The 21,512-nt window shown below is 45.4% G+C and overlaps 1 protein-coding gene across 2 annotated transcripts; it reads left to right on the top strand.

Annotated features, from left to right (window-relative positions):
* Positions 1-3,091: 3,091 nt before the first annotated feature.
* Positions 3,092-15,863, top strand: LOC110090902 (uncharacterized). Of its 2 annotated transcripts, XM_072996498.2 has the most exons (13): positions 3,092-3,343; positions 6,716-6,779; positions 8,280-8,343; positions 9,858-9,949; positions 10,098-10,277; positions 10,621-10,674; positions 11,801-11,821; positions 11,969-12,115; positions 12,264-12,331; positions 12,917-12,959; positions 13,263-13,326; positions 13,902-13,978; positions 15,676-15,863. In XM_072996498.2, exons 4-13 carry the CDS (start codon positions 9,896-9,898, stop codon positions 15,697-15,699), a joined length of 732 nt encoding a protein of 243 aa, XP_072852599.2. In that variant the 5' UTR covers positions 3,092-3,343; positions 6,716-6,779; positions 8,280-8,343; positions 9,858-9,895; the 3' UTR covers positions 15,700-15,863. The 2 variants fall into 2 exon arrangements, with proteins under 2 accessions (XP_072852599.2, XP_078248385.1); XM_078392259.1 differs by lacking the exons at positions 3,092-3,343; positions 6,716-6,779; positions 8,280-8,343 and having other exon boundaries at positions 9,687-9,949.
* The last annotated feature ends 5,649 nt before the right edge of the window (positions 15,864-21,512 follow it).

Genomic DNA, 21,512 nt, shown 5'->3' with positions numbered 1-21,512 from the left:
TGCTTAGTGTCACCCGCCAAGTGCAAACGTGGGTGGTTTGTCTATGAGGAGATACAGGGAGAGAGAAGGGGTGGAGGGCCAGTTTTCTTATTATCTTCATGAGAGCCTGGGAAATAGGAACAGGTTAGACCATCGGCTGTTTCAGCCATCAAAAATCTAGCTTTGGTTAGCAATATTTTATTGGTGCTTTCCCATCACAGGACTGCTTCTGAGAAGGGACGTTGATGCCGTACATCCGAGGGCTGAGCCAGTCTTCTGTGTTTCAGGCTAGGTTTCTTTCTTCACAACGATGATGATGATGATGATGATGAGGAGGATCATCATCATCAAGTCCAGCTCCTGCCAAGGAGGCACAATGGGGAATTGAACTCTGCATCCAGATGCCTAAGCCACTGAGCTATCCAGGAGGCTCATATTCTCATGCCAGCATATCTGGCAAATGCAGAGGGATGATGTCCCTTTGTGTAGCTGTGAAGGAATGCCTCCTCATTTAACCTCATTCACTTGATTGGTACTAAACCAATGCCTGTAGACAGAGTATTAATGGACAGCCAGCATCCTACTGAAGACCTCAAGGCCAATGCGTGAAACTGCAAAATGTCCCATCATGAACACGGCCTTTGTATTTTCTCAGCTGTAAGAAGATAAACAAATTTACTTGGTCCTGCTACTTTCTCTTCTGGGCCAAGGATTTTCCTTGTCGCGGCAACAAAAAGGACTAAGTTCAGCATGACGTGGGCCGGTAGCCCAATGGCTAAGAACTGTGTTGTTCCAAGTTCATCCTGAGCTAGGCCAACGTGAGGTCTTTCTCCTCTTGCTCTTGGTCTTTCTCTTTCTCTCTTTTTGTCCATCAAAGCCTACCTATAAATTATCACACTGAATTCCCTGCTTGTCTGGGGGGGGGGCTGTTTTCTCTAATAGTGGAATCATCAGCCTGTCCTGTACTTCCTGCCTCCTTATTTTTCCAAGGTCGAAGAACTTGCTAGCTAGTCAAAATCCTTTCACCTCTCAATTGTGTGCTTCCATCATCATCCACCTTCTCTCTTTGTGCTTTCTATGAATTCGGTACCACTTAAGCAGGGACTTGTCTCCCAAGCCTTATAGGGTTGATGTAATTGCTGTTGTCTAGGGAGCACACAGCTCAGAAGAGTTGCGTGTAAAGACTTCAAGAGGATGCCAAAGAAGCCTTTAAAGACCTAAATCCCCTGGGTTAGTTCTGGACATGTGTTACTAGGTCCTGCCATTACTATTTAGGTTTCATTAGGTGCTGTTTTTTTTGTTTGAACTTTTAATGGTTTTGGTAATGGATGCTGGGTATCATGGGTTAATTCTTTAATTTATTGCCCAGAGTAGTACTTGTCACTAAGTTGGGTGGTACATAAATATTTGAAATAAGTAAATGATCCATTAGTGGTTGGAGATGCTAGGGGTTGCAGACCCCCCCCCCAAAAAAAAACCATAAGGATTTCAAGCTCTGGTCTGGAGTGGGAAGCAGGGAATCCTGGCATGATGGCCCAACCATGAACCAGCTGGGGGCTGTTCCAGCAGCAGGCAAGGAGAAAAAAATAGACTCGTCGTGTCTTATTCACCTTTCAGTCATCAAAAAGGCCATTCTGCGTGATGAGCTTCTCCTGAATCAGTTGAAAGGGATACCGTTTTCTGACATCAGCATTGGAGGACTCCTCGGTCTGCTCAATAGCATCGCTGGGTAAGTAGCAAACTAGAGACATTTGGGAAATGGAGAGGTTTTGCTCTTGCTGTCTTGGAGGACCCCTCCAGTCTTCTCACAATGGGACCATGCAGGTTGCAGGGAGCAATGGGACATTAGAGGTATGTGCAGGGTAGGACCCTCAGGACCCCTTCAAGCCAGAAGTCTTGCAGAGACCATAGAAAACATCTTCGGTCATACCTCTTGACTGAATGCAAGAGATGGGGCCATCTACGGCTCTGCTACTGTTCTTTTTCTGGTTTGCCTCCTCTTTCTCACTGTGTGCTAATCTCTCTTCTCAGGCTTAGAATTGTGAACCTCGAAATTACCGGTGTTCAAGAAGTATTTTCACCAGACGTATCAGGCTGTCTTCTCTCTGTCTCCATCCGTTTGGAAATCTCTGGCCACACGTGAGTAAGGTGGCTGGAGAGTTTCCACAGCCTTTTCCTCCCTTCCCGTTTTTGATCTGAAAAAAGCAGACGTTGTCAGTAAAAGGCAAGGAACCAATTAAAGGGTTGATCCGATGGTGCCCTAGGATCATGTTGGACCACACTGGATTGGGATGGATCCCCTTCTGTGCATAGGCAACTTTTCCCCTCTTCACACCAGCCTTGCTTCAAAAGAAGGAAATGCCCGCCTCTGGAGGCAGAAGGTCCAGACTGGGCCCAGAGCATGGTCAGGCAGGTTGGCAATGTCCTGTCTGTCCTCTGGTCACCAGAAAAGAGTTTGTACTGGACTATGGCACAAGTGGTCCAAAGCGTAAGCCATCTTGCCATCTGACTGCACCCAAGGAGAGATTCTAACCCTCCAAGTGAAGTTCCCTTTATTGGTTTCTATGTTGTTGGTCATGCATTAATTTTTTTTAAAGTCGAGAAAACCGTAGCCCATTTTCATGGTATGCACTCCAAATCATGGTTCATGATGACCAAGGTAAGAGATTCAGGGATTCATTTGCTATTTTAGCAGAGTTTGGAAGTAAAGTATTAGAAGTAATGTTGTCAACTGTGGCTTGCTATCTTTTGGATGCTTGTAACAAAAGTGTAATTATAGGACACTACAAAATTAACACAGTCGTTCCAACAACATTATTTTCTGGGTATAGTCCTGACGCGTTCTTCTAGTTTTTTAAATGATCTTTTAAAAAAAGGAATAACTAATGTAATAAGACTTTTTCCAATTCTGTTGTAATCAATGATAAGGGTAATGAGATGAGGGGGCTTGAAAGGATACCTTAATTAGATATATTTAAAAAGTAACTTTGCAAGCTCAACATGTGAGGTATGCTACTATTTTTACATTTTTAATTTGTTTTTGGTGAAACAGACTAACATAGAACATTCAGTGTAAAAAAAGCATATGTGTCTTTGATGCTTTCTGGCTTTTTTTTTTTTTTTTTTTTTTTTTTTTTTTCATTCATGAAAGCTGCCCGGGGAGTGAGAAATTGTGAAGGAGTCTCTTTCTTTCTTGCGTGTCTCTTTGCAGCCTGCTTGATTTCTCGAACCTGGTCAGCATCTCACTGGAACTGACGACCCGAGTCAAATATTCATTTATAAACTTCCAGAGTGGGTCCTTCGATTTCTTCTTTCACGAATGTGGCGCTGATTTTGGAGCTATTAAAATCAACATCTTGGGCACGTGAGTATTGGCGCCTTTTTTGATAAAAAGTTGCCTACCGTTGTTGCTTGTTGGGGTGAAGCAGCTGTTGTCCAAGTTCTTCTCATGCAAAAGGAACTGGGTCCTGCCAAAGAACTCTGTAAGGCTGAAGGGCCCGGTCTCCACCTCCCGTCTCTTCTCGGTCTGGCTGAGCCACTGGCCTGACACGTCTTCCTTTCCCATCCCATCAAAATGACAATAAACCTTGGATCAGCCTCATATAACTTGTCCTGTTTCTGATGGATGGGACTAAAATGATCGTATCTTCACTATGATTTGTGCAAAGCTAGACTGTTGGTAAAGTACAAATTGAGTAGTTTTGCCTTTTCAGTGTCATCTGTTGTTATTTTTCTATCCCCTCTGGGCAGCTGAGCTGATGTTTCTTTTCTCTGTCTTTTGCTATGCATATAACTGAAAACTGATTTTTTTTTTGTTGCTTTTAGTGTCTCTTGCTAACCTCAGCTCATTTGCAACTTTGCCTCCTATCTCCATCCATGCAATTCTTTGCTACTTGTCTGTTCTCTCCATTTGTGACCTGACTGGGCCTTCCTTCCACCTCCTATATGATTTGCTTGTTTTGTTTAGTTTCCTCTGAAATCACAAAGCCAGGCAGAACACAGTCAGTTCCCCTACCCACCCAAGTCTTCCTCTTGCTAGTTCTTCCACTAAACCATCTCTATTGGTTAGATTCAAGTCAAAGATAGCTACTCCTCTGGTTTCTTCCTTCCATTTTTGGAGAAGAAAATGATCATCCACAGAAGCCAGCAATTTCTTTCAAGGTCCATGTTTGACAGAACGTGCCCTCTAAGAGAAAGATAACTGAAATCTCCCATGACCACAATATTATGTTTCTTTGAAATGCTTGCAGTTTGTTTTTCAAATGTATCATCTGCATCTTCTCCTTGTTAGGGTGGCTGGCAGTAGACCCCGACTACTTTCCCCCCCTTTCGGTTTTTGCTCATATTGGAATGATCCAGATGGTCTCAATGGGACATAAAAGTTCATCCTCTTGTATTTCCGTTCAAGAATATTTGTTTCTGGCCAGTGGCATAGCGTGGGTTGCCGGCCCCCCAGGTCAAGTATTGCTCCCCTTCGAGGTCACCTTGGGCAGTGGTAGGGGAGGGGGCTTAGCACTAGCAGAGCCCTCTCCCCTCTCTGCCTCCTCCACGTGGCCTGCCTGCCTGGTTTGCTTATGCTGAGGCAGGGAGAGTGGGTTTCTCTGGGCCGCCCTTCGCTCTCTAGACCACCCTCTCCAAGGAGGTGGGTCTACTCAGTGGCTGCCTGCCCAGAGGGAGAAATGGACAGGCAGTCACAGCCAGAAATGAGGAGAGGTGAGGCCTCTGTGCATTCCACCTCACCCAATGGCTCCATGGCAGGGCTGAAATTTGGGGCCCATTAGAATTATGTGCCGTGGGCAACTCCCTCTTTGGACAACCACCACCACGCCGCTTCATCTTCCTTTCTAGACATTTTTTTAAAAAACCATTTATATCCTTCAGTTGCTGTATTCCAGTCATGGAAGTCACTCCACTGAGATTCAGGTTTCCTATAAAATTATATTTACCACCTTGAACTAAGATTTTTGGTTCTTGCTTGTTTCCCATACTCCTGGCATTCATCTATAGACCCAGGAGATAATGTGATTTGTGGTCTGCTTTCCTTCATTCAGACATTTTAATGAAGAATATTATTGGGCCTCGTTAGTGGTGCTTGATTTGTTCCTCTTATAGGCGATAAGCCTTCACCTGTCTTTACCTCTGAGCTCGCATCTCCCTCCCCCTTCCAGTTCAGTTTAAAGCCCTCCTGATGAGGTAGGTCTCTTCATGCTTCATGAGCAAACACATTCCTTCCAGTCCCTGTGAGGTGCAACCCGTCTCTTGCCAGCAGCCCATCTTCTAGGAGGCTCAGACTGCGGTCCCCAAAACCAAATCCCTCACATTGGGATCCCTCTTGTAGCCAGTCATTCTCCCGGAGAATTTTTCTTTCCCTTTCTGTTCCTCTTCTGAGTACTTGGTGGGATGGACGAGAAGACGACGTGGGCCCCCAAATCCTTGGATTTTCTTCCCAGAGTGTCTGATGTGATTTCTCTGTAGTTCCTCTTGGCTATGTTGTTTGTTCCCATGTGGATGAGAAGAAAGGGATAGGCATAGGTGGTTTTGATGAGAGATGGCAACCATTCTGTCACATCTCTAATCTGTCCTCCAGGGAGTCAGCATACGTGACGGGTACATGGATCTGCCTGGCATATTCCAGTTTTAATCCCATGCAGGACAGTGTCTCCTGCATGGGATCACAATTGCTTTTCTCTTCTTTTTGTAAGGTGTGGGTTCAGTGCCTCTGAGTGTCTCAGTTTCAGCCCCTCTCAGGTTCTCCTTGCAGGGTCTCCTGTACGTCTTCCTCTGCATGCTGTCCGGGAGACTCCTCTTCACGTACCTGAAAGTGGTTTTGCAGTTCCCCTGATGAAGGGTGTCTTCTCCTTCTTTGGCTCTTGGCTGGAACTCTTTTCCAGGGTGCTTCCCCTGTGTTGGTTCTTCTCTGTGTTCTCCTCCCCTGCTTTCTCTTGCTGTTCTTCCTCCATCAGGGCCTCCCTTGGTGGTGGTGGCTGCTTGAGAGTTCTGCATCGGCATTTTGCATCTTCTCTTATAGCCTTAAGTCTGGCCACTCTCTGCTCCAGTTCTCTCACTTCCTTTCCCATCAATGTGACCAATTTGTATTTGCTGCAGATGTATGTTGTGCTGTTCACAGGCACCGAGGCAAAGAGTGCGCATACCTTGCAGGTCACCACCACCGCAATGTCTCTTCCTGCCACGACTACTGACATGTCACTTCTTTCCATAATCCTTGTTAGCTTTTTTACTTTGTTCTATTTGTCTATGAATGCCCCTTGCTATTTCATGTCTGCCTTGAAGTATGCAGGGAATATCCACTAATATATAACTATATTGAGAAACAAAAAAAATTGTTAGGGTCTCCCCCTTGCTAAAACTTCCCCATCAAACTCCTGTTTACTCTCCCTGTTCGCTCACTCCCTTGAGTCTATTTCCATTTTATTCCTCTGCTGTGCTCTCTGTGCCTTCTTTTCCCCTCGGTTTCTCCTTTTCTTTTGTCTCTTTCTCCACTAGACTCTTTCTTCACTACCTTTCCTAACTACCTCTCCACCATCAACCTCCTGTTAGCTCTCCCTGATCACTTTGCGGGGTTTACCTGAGTTTTATGTATTTCTCTACTATGCTTTCTTAGCAGTCAGCAAACATTCACACAATTGGAACCAACAGCTCACACAGTCCTATTCCGGCTGGAACAATGTGTGCGCAATAAAACCAGTTTTCATGGGCTTCTTGTTTTATATTGCAGCACACTTACAACATCACTCGTGGATACAATACGGAACTCCCTCATTGCTGACATAAACCTCAAGGTAAGTCCACAGATGAAATGATTGTGTCAGACTGTTATCTGATTGAAAAGGAAGAATGTGTTTATGTTGAGAACCTTTGAATGGGGCAGCGCTGAAAAATGGAGCCTGCTTTAAGAATGGTAACAAACTCACCCTGCCAGGTCAATTCCCTCTGAAATCCCCATCAACCATCAGGGTTGTCTCTCCCTCCAGTAGACTCTTTCTTTACTACCTTTCCCAACTACCTCTTCCCCATCAATCTCTTGTTAGCTCTTCCTGTTCCTGGGGTTGGTCTCAGTTTTATTCCTCTGCTGTGCTCTGTTAGGAGTTAGCAGACATTCACAAAATCTGAACCAAGAGCTCACACAGTCCTACAAAATATACTGCTAGATGGAGGGAAGGGAATGAATGGATAATAAAAGGGTATGCATGGCTCTAAAATCTAAATGTGCCTGAGAAGAGAGGAAGGACTGTTTTCAGTAGAGGTCACAATGGCTGTTTCTTCTGCTTCCAAAAAACATGTTATCAAGAGAGCTGAGGAAGCTTCTTGCTGCTGATGTTACACAGGACGGCTGTTCAGATTCAGGGACATTGAATATCAGCTGCTGGATGGCAGGAACCAGAAAGGGCTAAAGCCTCCTTCCTGACCAAAGGGACAACCCACAACTCTGTGCACCCCATCATGCTTTGTGGGTTAATCCTGGACTCTGGAAGCCTGCTGGTCCCAGCGGCCCTGCTGCCTCTTGTACCCCCCGTCTCCAGGGCAACTGTTTGGCATGGTGGAGAGATCTTTCTCAGTTGTGGCACCTGGGTTAAGTAGCTCCTGTCTTGAGGTTCCTGGCTAAACCCACTCTTAAAAAAAACACACGCCATGGTAACAACTCCCAGCATCCCCAGCCAGGATGGTCATACCTGGGGATGATGAGAGCTGTAGTCCAAAGCCTTCCCATTGCCCATCTCTGGTGAGGGCTGACTTTTTTTTTTTCCAACCGAAAGTTCCCTACTGGTCTCCTTGCTGCTGAGTGGATTATTTTTATTTATTTATTTATTTATTTATTTGATTTTTACTCCGCCCCTCTAGACCATGTCTACTTTTAATATTGATGCTTGATACTTTCTGCTGTTTGTTTTCTCTTCTTAAGCATTTTTTGGTGGTTTGTTCATGTAGGCCTCTATTTTAACGTAGAAAAAAAGGATACAGTTCCTAAAAAGTAATAAAAATGCGCTCCACATGTTCCCAGCCTCCCACCCACCCGTCAGTTTGGCGCGAGGTCAGCTCAGAACCTGTGTCAAAGCTGGGCAACTGATCTACTGAGGGAAAGGCATGGCAACCAAGGGATCTGGTCTCCAGATGTGGGCGGGACACCCACCCTTCACCACCGTGTCATACGTGAAGGGGCGGGTGCCCCTGCCTTTAGGCTTGCTTCTTCTGAAGGAACAAGTTCAAATCCTGGACCAGGCAAGCTTCCAGGGGTGTGTGTGGCCTTTCTCATAGTTTGATCCTCATTTTTTGTCCTGCAGTTATGTGGCGTGGTGCAGACGGTCTTCAACTTGGTCAAATCCCTCTTCTTGGACACGGTGAATGGTAAGGCTTGATGCTGTCTTACACCTCTTACTCTGGATGATAAAAACGAAATACTTTAACACCCTGTTGACTGACCTTTCCTGTGTGTTCTAGAATACTGCTTCTGGATAGCCATAATACCTGGCACAGATAAGTGGATTATACAGTTGGTCTTCGTTTGTGTAGCGGAGTAAAAGCACATCAAACCTCTTCCCTTTTACCTTCTTGTGATCAGTCATCTAAACAGCTTTTCCCATTTCATTCCTCAGCACTCTCCTCATTTACTTCTAAGCTGAGGTCTGCTTATGGTGGTTGCAGGCTTTGGAAGTTCTGATAAAATTCTCTTTTTTGATATATAGTAGAATTCCATACACTCACAAAAGAGAATAGCTTCCACTTCCCCAAATAGCCCACTTCTTTCTTAAAGTCTCAATAATGCGCTCTGAGACATTTGTAGGAGAACGAATGAAAAAAAAAGTTACTTGCTTGAAATCACAGACTTGCTGTATATTACTTGCTTTACTGCACACATTCTAGCAAACAGATCCACCGGAACACAACCAACTGCCACTGACCAAAATAAGAGAGAGGGAAAACATAACAAAGAAAGCACAGGGATTCTCTTCAAGGCTCTCTCTGAATTTCAAAGGTTAGAAGAAACGATTGGTTAGTGTTGGATAGGTAGACAATCGGCATGGCGCAGAAAAGTCCCTCCCCACTCACTCAACCCATACAGAGCATACAAGGTTGTAAATAAAACTCCAACAAGGTCTTGGTTACTTGCAGGAAGGAATAGCCTATCCTAGAGATGGTCATGAACCTTGGTTTGGAAGTCATGCCAGTTTGTATGCATGGCACCATGCTGGTGTTGCACATTTTCCCCCTCCCCCCACCTCCCCAGCCAAAGACCCACTCACCAGGCAGAGCATGCTCCTGTTCTTCTCCTTTGGCTGCTCAATCAGTCTTTGGTAGGAGCATGGGCTTCCCTGCCCTTCTGAGTGGGCAACCAGCCAAGGAGGTGGGGCATGGGAGCCCCTGCTGGTGATCCAGCCAGCTATGAAAGGGTTGAGAAAGCACAGCACGAACCAGCACAAACCTCTGAACCAACGATTGTGCCCATCTCTAACGGCTAAGGGATGTGGTGGCACTGCAGGTTAAACTGCAGAAGCCTCTGTGCTGTAAGATCAGAAGACCAGCAGTCGTAAGTCACTTGTCCCAGCTCCTGCCAACCTAACCGTTCGAAAGCATGCAAAAATGTGAGTCGACAAATAGGTACCACCTCGGTGGGAAGGCAACAGTGTTCCATGTCTAGTCGCCCTGGCCACGTAACCATGGAAACAAAACGCTTGCTCTACGGCTTGGTGATGGGGATGAGCACCACGCCCTAAGGTCGGACACGACTGGACTAAATATCAAGGGGAACCTTTACCTTTACCTAAAGGCCAAGGAAAATAGGGAGGAACCAACAGGGTGGTTTCAGAAAGAGCCCCTCTGGGGGTGCCTTGACTGCATAGCTTGTTCTTTTTTCCTCTTAGTGGCTTTTCCCTTGGGACCTTTTGCAACTCTGAGGTTTATGCTGGGAAGTCTGCCTGTTGTCTCTGATGGCTACACTAATATAAATTTATATGTAAGTATCAATGAAGTTGACAAAAGAGGGATATCCCTCTTCTGTTCACCCTCCAACCCTGTTAGCACTAAACCTCAGAGTCAGTCCAATGTCCACCCATATTTCTAAAGGAAGATAAAACAGGCAGCCATTTTCTGCTCTTTTCTAGATCAATGTTGAGGTGCCGGGCCAAGGGATTCTCTCCATTCCTGACTTAGCTGGCTCCATCAATGTGCCTCCCCTCGGTAACTTCAAGCACGTCCATGCTTTCCATCCAGCACTCATCAACATTCTGCTATTTATTTTTGCTCCAAAAGATTCCTTTGAACTGCCCTGCACCCCTGACAAAGTGAGTAGGCGTTGGCAAGTTGACCTAATGGTTAGAAGTTGCAAATGAGAGGATTTTACAACCAGAACACATGCTTCAAAGGCAGGCAGGATTCTTCAGACCAGGAGAAAGTCAGTTTGGTCAAATGCAACATCTGGGTCATAAGAGAATTGCAGACTTCCCAGAAGAATGGTGTATTTTCCACAGAGTTTTTAATTCAACTAACTGCACAACCATTTCATGCCAATTGCTTAGAATGCATAATGCTTTCCTGTTGTTGAGACTTTATACGCATAATGAGGAGATGAGTCTCCAGTTCCATCTAATGTAATGTTTTTTTCCCCCTCCCTACTTTCCAAAACAGTTCAGTGGAGCCGATGATCTGAGGAATGCCATTTTGCTTGTTGTACCCCTTGAGGTGAGTGAGTTCTTAGAAGCCCAGCTTGGCATGAATCCCATTGCTTTCATGCTCGGCCACTGCAAAACCAGGCGCCTGAAGGGTCAGTTTCCAAAAGAACGTGATGCAATGGCTCACATGCAGGAACCCCCCTCTTTCTGGGGGACCCTTTCTTCTAATTCCTATTATACAGTTGCCAACAGTTTTTCCCCTAAGAGATGCTCAATGCATTTAAGAGTAGGCGGAAATTCAAAAGGCAGGTTCCCTCCATTGTTAGATGTGGGGAAAACATTGCCCGCTGAAACTCTAATTTTTTTGCAAGAAATCCTGGCAGAATATCTGAAGGACCGTATCTCCCCATACAAGCCTATTCAGCATTTAAGATTATCAGAGGAGGTCCTTCTACCAGGCATGGCTGATGGGGACACGGGAGAGGGCTTTCTCTGTGGCCACTTCCAGGTTATGGAAGGCTCTCCCTCCTTTTTATCCTTCTGCCGACACCAGAAGATGCATCTCTTCAGGCACGCTTTCGACCATCATGGCTGAATCCCTGAGTGCCTTCTTAGAGTGAAGATCGTTTTAAATGTTTACTTGCTTTTAGTTACTCAATTGCATTTTAATTAGCATACAGTTTAATGGTTATTTAATTTTTAACTTAACATGCTTTCAATTCTCTTGCCTTTAATATTGCGAGTGCCTTGGGTTCCCTTATTGAGAGAAAGGCAGCAAATAAAATAACCCACCAACCAAAGAGCTTTGGCAGGGAAAAGTGGATGCTTAGATCCTGCCCCTCCATTGAAGTTGGTGTGTGTGTGTGTGTGTGTGTGTGTGTGTGGGGGAGAGACTCACAAAATGTGGCAGACTTTTGCCAAACCTCCTTTTGTGTTTTAGGGATCCTTTTGAGGTTCAGGGCAGAACCTGTGAGATTAGGGTGAAAACATTTATGACCTTTAAAAGGGGGAATGACCAGTTTAAGAGAATTTTGGAACCTTAGAAAAGAACAAGGTGTACACACACACCCCATGAAAACCCAATATGGCCCATCTCTTGACTGCCATGTTATTTTCCCAGGACGACAACTCTCTGGGAAGAGAATACAAATCTTAGATTCTGTATTGAGTATCCTCTTTTCCCCTTTTCTTTTCAGAACCAAGCAATCGTCTCTGCGGTATGTGATGTTCATTTGGGGACTAATCCCAGAGCGGGTGTGGGTGGGTGTTGGGGGTGTGTGCAAAACAATCCCCCTACCCGTTTTAGCTCTTCTTCTTTAGAAACTGGAGTGATGATTGGATGTGTATCTCATTTTTCCTGCCAGGGTGTCTTGAACATTCGAATTTCCACTGAAATGTATCCAGAGGCAGTTTTCGGACCCAACGGCATCGTCATCACTGTCACTGCCAAAATTGAGTTTTTCATCAGAAATGCGGATGGATCTACCTATTCCGTCCTCGTCGTGAGAAGCGTAAGTAGCACCTTCTGGATGACAGGATGCTTTGCTCAGCACCAAAAGTGCCCCCAACGCCACTGGTTTCTGCCATATTGAAAGGAAGGGGACGGACTTTCATTTTGATCAAACTCTCCGCTAAATGTTTTCAAATTTGTGTTTCCAGAGAGTCGCTTTGGGTGCTGTGCTGTCTTTTGTGAATGGAAGAGTGATCTTTGTGGTATCCATCACTGGGTAAGAAGAAGACGTTCCTTTCTGTCCCCTAACTCCCATCCAGCATTGGATTTGGGCAAGAAGAGGCAACAGTGCAAGAGTTTCTGCTTATAACCATCATAGGAGGACATTTGCCTTCAAATGCTTCTCCGATCTGGGTCTCCGACTCAGGCTAACGGAAAAGCTGTTCCAATGCCTGCTTTGGGAGGAAAGTTGCCATGTGGGATGGTTTACAGATCCTCTTGGAAGAGTCTATCTGTGCACCCAGAAGGATTGCACCTATTTTGAAGGGATCTGCTGGGTCCCTCATCAAAATCCTCCATTCTGGAAAGCTTTGCTGGGCACCCACAATCAGAGGCCTCGGACAAAACAGAGTCAGCGTTCCAGGCATGTTTTGGAGAGGAGAGAAGGAGCCGTCTGTCAGGCACCAGAAGGCAATTTTCAGGAGAGGAATTTATCATGGCCTGAGTCAGGGGCTGATGGAGTTCAGCTAAAGCGAGATGTGACAAGGATTGTCCATGTACCCATGAAAGCAGCTACTTGGCAGTTTTAGCTGGAAGGCCACAATTTTTGATTCTGACAGTCTTGTCTTTTTCTGTTCTTCAGCAACGCACTGGAGCTGATATATTCTGATGCCAGAATCAGTGATGTAAGTTAATCTTTCCTGAGCCATTGTCTTCTTCCTCTCAAAGATGTCCTTTTGGGAATGATGTCTACATGTTACAAGTGTAAACAGGGAAGGGGGGCTAGCTCTGTGGTGGGGCACATGTTTTGCAGGGGGAAGTCCCTTTCAACCTCCCTGTAGGGGTGGATGAGACCTTTCTCTGTCTAAAACACTGGAGAGTTACGAATGCTCCCTGTGGACAATATTGGACAGATCTATGGTCAGATCCTGCATAGGGCAGTTTCTTATGCTTGGATATCCACTCTCCACCTCTTTGCTCCCTTGCAGGTTTCCAGTCTTGAATCCCATTGCGGCAAATTGCTGGGAGAAACCGTTTTGCCAGTTTTCAACAGTAAGACCCCAGGAAGGATTCAAGTAGCTGGGTGGTAGCAGTGGGCAGGGGCTGTTGACTCCACAGCCTCTTTGTGTGTTTTTTGGAGGCATCTGGCTGGCTTCTAAGGAAACAGAGATAGGCCCCTTCTGTGAGGTCATGTGCTTGTCCTTTCACTGTCTTTCATGAGAGGAGAAGGAAAGAACTATGATGCATCAGTAACGAAATTCTCTGCTTAGGAGGGCATGCCTAGCACCACCGTTTACCTTTCCCCCCTATGCCGTATAGAACCGTTTGTATTTAGAAAGCAACTAAAGTCTTATTAGTTGTTTTATTGGCCTGCTGCCTTTCACAGTTACTTTTGATGCACTGCATTTTAGTCATATATCCACCTAATCATGAACAGCCTTGGGATCTGGTTTGGTGAAAGCTGTTAAACAAATATTATAGAGAAAGGAGAAGTTTCTGTAGCCCTGATTCACAGGACCAGAAACACATTTAGAGTCTAAGCCCAGGAGCTGATGCTTGAGACCAGCCTCCATCTAAATCAATACATTCTTTCCAGTGCCTGATATAATGTGATTGATTACTTCCAGGCAACCTTGCTTTTGGATTCCCTATACCTTCAATCTTTGGCGCTGATCTCATTAATCCCACGTTCTTCTTTATTGAGGTAAGCCATTACTTTGAATTGCCATTAAATAGTAGTAATACTGAAATTATTCCAGTGGAATGATCAAGCAACCCTATTAGGGAGGTTGGTAATTTTAACATGTTTGTGTGTGCTGGATTGAGGGAATGAGCTGAAAGTGAAAGGATGATGGCTTTTCCAGGGGGAAACTTAAACCAGACTTCCTCTGCCCACTATTTAAGTTTCAACATTGCCCTGAAGGGACAGCCAAACCATCCTGGCTTTCTCCAACTCCACTTGCTTAACACTCTCAAGAAAACAAGGTCCAGAGTTCCAGATATGTATTTCTGAGATCAGTCCATGAGGAAGGACTAAAGGAATGAGTACAATCCAAAAAAGCATGAGACAGCTGTGAAAAGACAGGATACCCTGGCCATGTTTTACAGATGTTTACAGTTGTTTCTTCAAAGTAAAGTTAGTAAGAGAAGAAAGGCAGGGAGGAAGAGAACTTATTGACTCTCTTGAGAACCTGGGAGAATGGCTTGAACACAAGAAAATGTCACTGATTAGGAGAGCTGCATCTGATGTCAAAATAGCCTCTTCCAGTAAGAAAGAGAGAAGAGCAACCCTAAAGATACAGCAGGTCCTTTGGGAAGGCAACAGTGATCTCAAGCTGACCTTCTTCAAGAGGTGGTTGTTGGTGACCCCAATTCTGGGGGCACTCCAGGTTGTAGTCATCCGACAGGCTGACCTTATTTTAGACAGGGATCAGGACCTTGGACAGCTCCCATAAAAGGCAGAATAACCCAAAGTAGCTTTATAGAACCTCAAAAATTGGAGCCCCCTCCAAAGCTTGTAACTTTCTCTCTGTGTGTGTCTCTCTCTATTTTAGAATAAGAGACTAAATGAGAGAAATTAATTATTTAATTCACAAAAATTTAAAGAATTAGGAAAATGGCTCTTGGAAACAGTTTGCAACAGAGTGAAAGCTCAGGGAGAGGTAAATGGAGAAGATGGGGGTAATGAATAGGGAAAGACAGGACAAATGGAAAGGAAAGGTTTGTTTATGTCAAAGTGAACTTTCTTGGGAGCTGATTTCTCAGACCCTGTCCCTCAGTGAGAGATGAATTGGACAGTGGCTTCTTCTCTTCTCGGTTCCTCCCTTGCCCTGATATTTGCTGCCTAATACCAGCAGGGCTCCTGTCCCCTTTCTCCGATGAGAAGGAGCCACCCATCGGATGGGTCCCAATTGCTGGGAATTCCAAACATCTCCCTTGAAATTAGTGGGGAAAATTTGGGAAGGGGAGAATCTCGCAGGTCCTGGTTGCTGGGCTGTGTCCCCTCTTTGCTTTTATTTCCCCGTTCCCAGTCCCCAGGGAAAACGCATTCAAGCAGTGGTTTCCACCAGGAGAGGAAACATGTTTCTCTCAGATACACTGAGCACGTTTTCTCCATCTCTGCTGATTCTGAGGAACATTTAGAAGTACTCAGCATTTAAGGATTTATTGTAATTATGGCTATTTTGACAGAACGAATGAATATTTATGCAGATAGGGTCCAGAGGGGGAGCCCAGATCTCCCTGGGGCAATCCAGCTGTCTGGAAAGAGACAAGAGAGGAGAGAAATAGGTTAATTTGAACAGCAGCCCCATTTTTCTGCTTCTTTCCCCCAGATTGCTTGTGTGGGAGGATGTGTTGAAACAGAATGCTTACACCAAATTTCTCTCCTCCCTTGCTTAGGGTGTCCTTTTGGTTGGCTTTTGAGCCAGAGGATGCACAGAAGTCTCCGGGACCAGAAGGGAGGAGCGACCGGCACACAGAGAGAAGAAGCCCCGACATCCAGTTTTCCCTTTCCCCATTCTCAGGAGACCCAATAGGATTCCGTCTCCTAGACTTCCTTGAATAAATATCCTGGTTTTGGCTGGCAAGATGTATTAGAATTTCTTTCCACTTTTTCAGGAGGTGGATTTGGGTAGGGATAAGCCCACTGATATTCACAGGCTTATATGTGTCTGATTTCAAGGGTAACAGTCTTCTGAATCACATCTGACAGGTTAAATCAAGATGGCAATTTTGGTTAGATTCCTCTAGCTGCACAGCAGAACTGCAGGGATTAACAGCAGAAATTAGCTCCACGTTCCCCAGACTGTACCACCCCATTTCTCTCATCAATTGGCACTTACAGTCTCAGTAAATCACTAGGAGGCATTATCGGGTGAAAGAACAAAAAGTTTCATTTCTTACAGTAAAACTGATAACAGAAAGCCAGTGATAGGACTGTCTTTCAGCAATAGTTCCAAACTGACTCACTACCTTCAACACACAACCGAGGAGGAAAAGCACTGAGCAGCGAGGCGGGGCTCTCTTTGAGTTCAGAGGAAGGGAAGGCATGATTGGTTAGAGCTGGACTGACAGACAGTCACCCCAGACCAGAAAAGTCCCTCCCAGCCAATCCTAACTGAAGGCAGCATGCAAGTTTGTTAGACATTCCAATGGGCTGTAAGGAAAATAAGGGCGGTTTCCTTTGATAACAGCTTGAATTAGTAGCTGCCACCATCTCCTCCTTCTCCATCCACCCAAGACAAAGAGGAGAGGGAGGATCTCTGCCCTTCCCTGAGTTTGGAAAATGCAAGAAAGAAAAGAAAACCAGAAAAGGATGTCAAGCCTAAGGGCTTGCTTCTCCTTTCCTCAACGGTGGGACTCTACAGTGCATGAAAGAAGCAACGGGTGACGGACAGGCTGAAGCATATCTAAGATGCAACTAAACTTTATTATCTGAGAAAAGAAAAGAAATGCAAAACAAAATGGTTCATGCAAAGTAGAAAACTCACAGAGAGGCTTCTCTGAGAGTCAGTGTAGAGTTGGTGGCTAGAATAGTGAGTTAGGATTTAGGACACCTGGATTTCAGTCCCTGCTTGGTGGTGGAAACTCCCAGGGAAGAGGTGGAATGGGAAACCTACCACGGACATATCTCTCTCACACACTGAAACCCCCTACTGGGGTTGCCATTGCTCAAATCATCCCCATCACCTTATATGACTTGACTGCACATAACCCAGGCCTAATAAGTTCGGGGAGGTGAACATGGCCCAGAAATGCCAGTCATGCTCCCAAGAGGGCACCACTGACCCTATGAGGCCATGCATATTTTTTAAGTTGAAAAGAGCACCCTGAGTAGCTTCCTGTGGAGCCTTCATTATATCTGTTGAAGAGCTCTGGGTACCCTCAAGCACCTCCACCAAAAAGCCAAGGAACAGTCCGCTGGGGCTATTGTCACAGATGGACATTGCTCATAGATACATGTGGAACCCTGGGCCACCCTATGCGCTTAGTGTGCCTTCGAGAAAAGGAAGGGTTGCGGTGCTCCAGAGCATAAAAGGCTGCCGAGGTATAGCCAGAATCAACAGAGCTGAATCCCCCCTCACCCCCCGAGATCCTCTGCCAGGGCAACAAAGGCCAGTTGGGTTGCCAACAAGGTCAAAATCTGGGCTGAAATGAGTCTTCGGTTGTGAGCATGGTCTGGAAATCCTCTTCTGACTGCAGAAAAGCTCAGCAAAGATGCTCTCAGCTTCCCGTATAGTTGTTCTCCCTGGTGGAAACTAAGAGGACCTGCCATCTTCCCATAAGGAGAAACCTGCTAGAAGAGCATGGCCATTTCTTCACAACCAAGATGGAAATGGCAGGAGTGTTGAATCTGCCATTTAACCGACTGCAGTGGCGTGTATGTGTGTGTGTGTGTGGTGGAATCCTGTCTCCACATGACAGCACACAGACATGCACTGAGTATGTCAAAAAAGGTGACATTTCCACTGCAGATACCCGTCAGGTGAAAGAGGCTGCATGCCAAGAAAGAGACTTGGAAAATCTGATTCTCTCCTGCCAAAATTGTGGTCAGTGACCAACAATATTTATGTTATCTCTTGAAGGACACTGGCCAGGAACACCGTGAGATGAATATGATGTCCAGCAAAAGGACACAAGGAGTTAAAAAAAGAGTAGTAGTTGTGCAAACTGAAAGAAAAACAGATAGGGAAAAAACCAGAAGGGATATGACAAGACATCACCTTGCCAACAAAGGTCTGCATAGTCAAAGCTATGGTTTTCCCTGTAGTGATGTATGGAAGTGAGAGCTGGACCATAAAGAAGGCTGACCACTGAAAAATTGATGCCTTTGAATTGTGGGGCTGGAGGAGACTCTTGAGAGTCCCCTGGACTGCAAGGAGAACAAACCTATCCACTTTGAAGGAAATCAACCCTGAGTGCTCCCTGGAAGGACAGATCCTGAAGCGGAGGCTCCAATACTTTGGCCGTCTCATAAGAAGAGAAGACTCCTTGGAAAAGTCCCTGATGTTGGGAAAGTGTGAAGGCAGGAGGAGAAGGGGACGACAGAGGACGAGATGGTTGGACAGGGTCATCGAAGTGACCAACATGAATTTTACCCAACTCTGGGAGGCCGTGGAAGAGAGGAGGGCCTGGCGTGCTTTGGTCCATGGGGGTCACGAAGAGTCAGCCGTGACTTAACAACTAAACAACAACAACAAAATGACAAGTTGCTCCTTTGACATCACCTTCCTGAAAAGTCTCCCCAGCTTCAGGCTGAGCTCCTGGAACTACATGCAGGTCTGAAACCAGAATTCTGGCCTCACTTGGTTGAAAGGAGGTGATGTGACCTTTAGACATCCCCAGATGAAGCAAAGCATGAAAGTTTTGAGAGTGTAGACACTTTGTTGTTGTTTAGTTGTTTAGTCATGTCTGACTCTTCGTGGCCCCATGGACCAGAGCATGCCAGGCCCTCCTGTCTTCCATTGCCTTCTGGAGTTGGGTCAAATTCTGTTCGATGGCAGTTTTAAAATGATTGATGTGTTTCAGTGCACAACCTTCTTCTGGAGGTATGTATAAAAAAAAAAACCAAATTATTTATAAACAGGCTCTGGACAACCATAGCTGTCTGTAACTAATGCTCCGTTTTGTATAAATAGAGACAGTATTATAACAATTATACATTCCGTTTTTCATGTAAATGCTCTGTAGCATAATCTCTATATTTCCAGTGATCCTAATCTGCCAATTATGAATCCTAAACAACACACATTGCGCAAACCAAGATGGCAGGATTGAAACTTCACTAGCTCATTTATTTTCTCGAAGCCCAAGAGAAGCTGAGACAAAAGATTTGGGTGGATGATGCCTTCATGGAGGGCTTAGTGGGGTCCCAATCCCAGAGTGAAAGTTCCTCTGCAGTCCTGGACAATGAAAGAAGGTGCCACTGCAGGGGCAAGAAAAAGCAACACCTTAGAAAAGGCCCATTCCTTGGCAGATGGCCCGAGGTTCGTTGGACACGTCACTTTACTCAAAAAGAGCCAGTCCTTGGATCTGTGACCTCGCTTTAGTTCGACAGAGAAGATTCAGGTTCTGACAGCCATACCTCTCTTTCCACAGCCACGAATACTATGAATTGTCTCCCGGCAGGCGCCCTCTTGTTTTCTTAGCTGGACAGTCTCTTCAACGAACTGCCAAGGCCCAGGACCATCCTCAAACTCTGTCCCTAACCACCAAGAGATTCTTCTCTACACACAGGAGTCCTGCAAAAAGACCCACGTTCCACACCCCTCCTTCTGCTCCTCATCCTGCTCACTGGGCGCATTGCCTTCCCACTGGGGCACAGAAAGGCCCAGAACTCCAGGCACCATCACAGCTCACGGCTAGGAATGCCATTGTTTCTGAGAGAGTCCTTTGAACCGTTGCTTTTGAAGGCAGGCAGCATTAACAATAACAATAACATCAGGAAGGCTCCAGATGCGATGAGAGCTGATAGGGATCTCTGGCACTCGGAGCATCCTCTCTGTGTCATGGAAACCTGGGCCTTCCAAATGGACTTGTGGCAAAGGTAGCATGGAGAGGAGGCGCGCCTGGTGAGGACAGGGCCTTCTCTGTTGTTCTTCCCAAACTCTGGAACTCCCTCCCACTGGAGGCCAGGCTGGCCTCAGCTTGGCTGTCCTTCTGCAAGCAGGCCAAGACCTTTCCCTTCAGGCAGGCTTTCCCTCAGCAACTGCCCGCCTGAGTGGGGTTTTTCAAATGGATTGTGGTAGCTTACTGCTTTGGACATGTTTTGTTATTGCTCATGTTTTTTTTATTATAGTATTCGATTGATCCTTTTTTGTATCTGTATACTCAACCATCTTCAGCTTTAAATATTGTCTTTTAATGATATAAGCCTCCTTAGATTCTTTTCAAGGAGGAAGGCAGGATAAAAATATTTTAAACAAACAGACAAAACTGGCTGAAGAGAAAAAGTTGATTCTTTTCTGAGAATGCTAACTAAATTTGAAGAGAATGAGGAGAAATGGGTTTTGATCACACCTTTAAAATTCCCATTTTAAGTCTAATGAGTCTTAAAGATTTATTCATTTAAGTAAAAATTAGTTAGCGCTAAAGACTTCAGTGTTTTTTTTAAATATTCATTTGAATAACAAGGGGCCACCCTATAATCACCACTTTCCTAATGAATTGCTGGATAGCTCACGGGTTGAGAAGTTGGGAGTTGAATTCCTCACTGTACCTCCTTGACAGGGGCTAGAGTCGACTCAATGGTCCCCTTCCAGCTCTGCAATTCTAAGATTGTTGTTGTTGTTGTTGTTGTTGTTGTTGTTGTTGTTGTTGCTGCTGCTGCTGCTGCTGCTGCTTTTGTTGATGTTGTTGTTGTTGTTTAGTCGTTAAGTCCTGTCCAACTCTTTGTGACCCCATGGACTAGAGCACACCAGTCCCTCCTGTCTTCCACTGCCTCCCGGAGTTGGGTCAAAGTCATGCTGGTTGCTTCAGTGACACTGTTGTTGTTACCTACCACAAATGTTGCCACCACTGAGACAACAAACAAGACATAATATGGACATAAAACAAAATGCTGCTGAAAACCGAAACGAGTCTGAAAATGCTTTCATTCTTCTTGCCAGTACTGTAGTTCTGTCAGAGAGGGGAAATGAGTGTTGTTGCTGTTGTTTTAAAGAACATTAAGAACATCGGAAGAGCCCTGTGCTGGATCATGCCAAGGACCCATCTAGTCCAGCCTCCTGGATCTCACAGTGGACCCCACCAGGTGCCTCTGGGAGCCCACGAGACAAATAGATGTTGTTGTTTTTGTTGCTACATCTCCCATATTCTGACAGCGAACAAACCTAAGCTTGCTTTGGGATTCTGGGAGCGCCCATCCAAAATACAAAAGTTTCTCATCCCAACATTCATTAATGAAAATTGCTCATCAGGGAAAACCACATTTTCCAGGTTATTTATAGGGACCCCGTGATGACCACTGGGTTTCAAAGATGCCAGTACAGATCATGATGAATCTGGGAAGTCACTTTTCCAAAGAAGAATGAATATCATGTCATGCTGAAACACCTGCAACCGGGCAACGGTGGGATCTGCTGGTCTGCAGCCTTCCTTCTTCTCATGCACTTTCCAGATGTTGCTCATCATGCTCATAATTTCAAATTAGGTTTGCCAGATGTCCATCAGTTGCACAGACATTGTGGGAAGTTGTTTCCACCACAACTCATTTCAGATACATGGGAACATTTGAT

This window comes from Pogona vitticeps, chromosome 4 (assembly GCF_051106095.1).
Source record: "Pogona vitticeps strain Pit_001003342236 chromosome 4, PviZW2.1, whole genome shotgun sequence".
Lineage (NCBI taxonomy): Eukaryota > Metazoa > Chordata > Lepidosauria > Squamata > Agamidae > Pogona > Pogona vitticeps.
The sequence above is the reverse complement of the archived record's forward strand: the minus strand, read 5'-3'. Positions and strand labels throughout refer to the sequence as shown.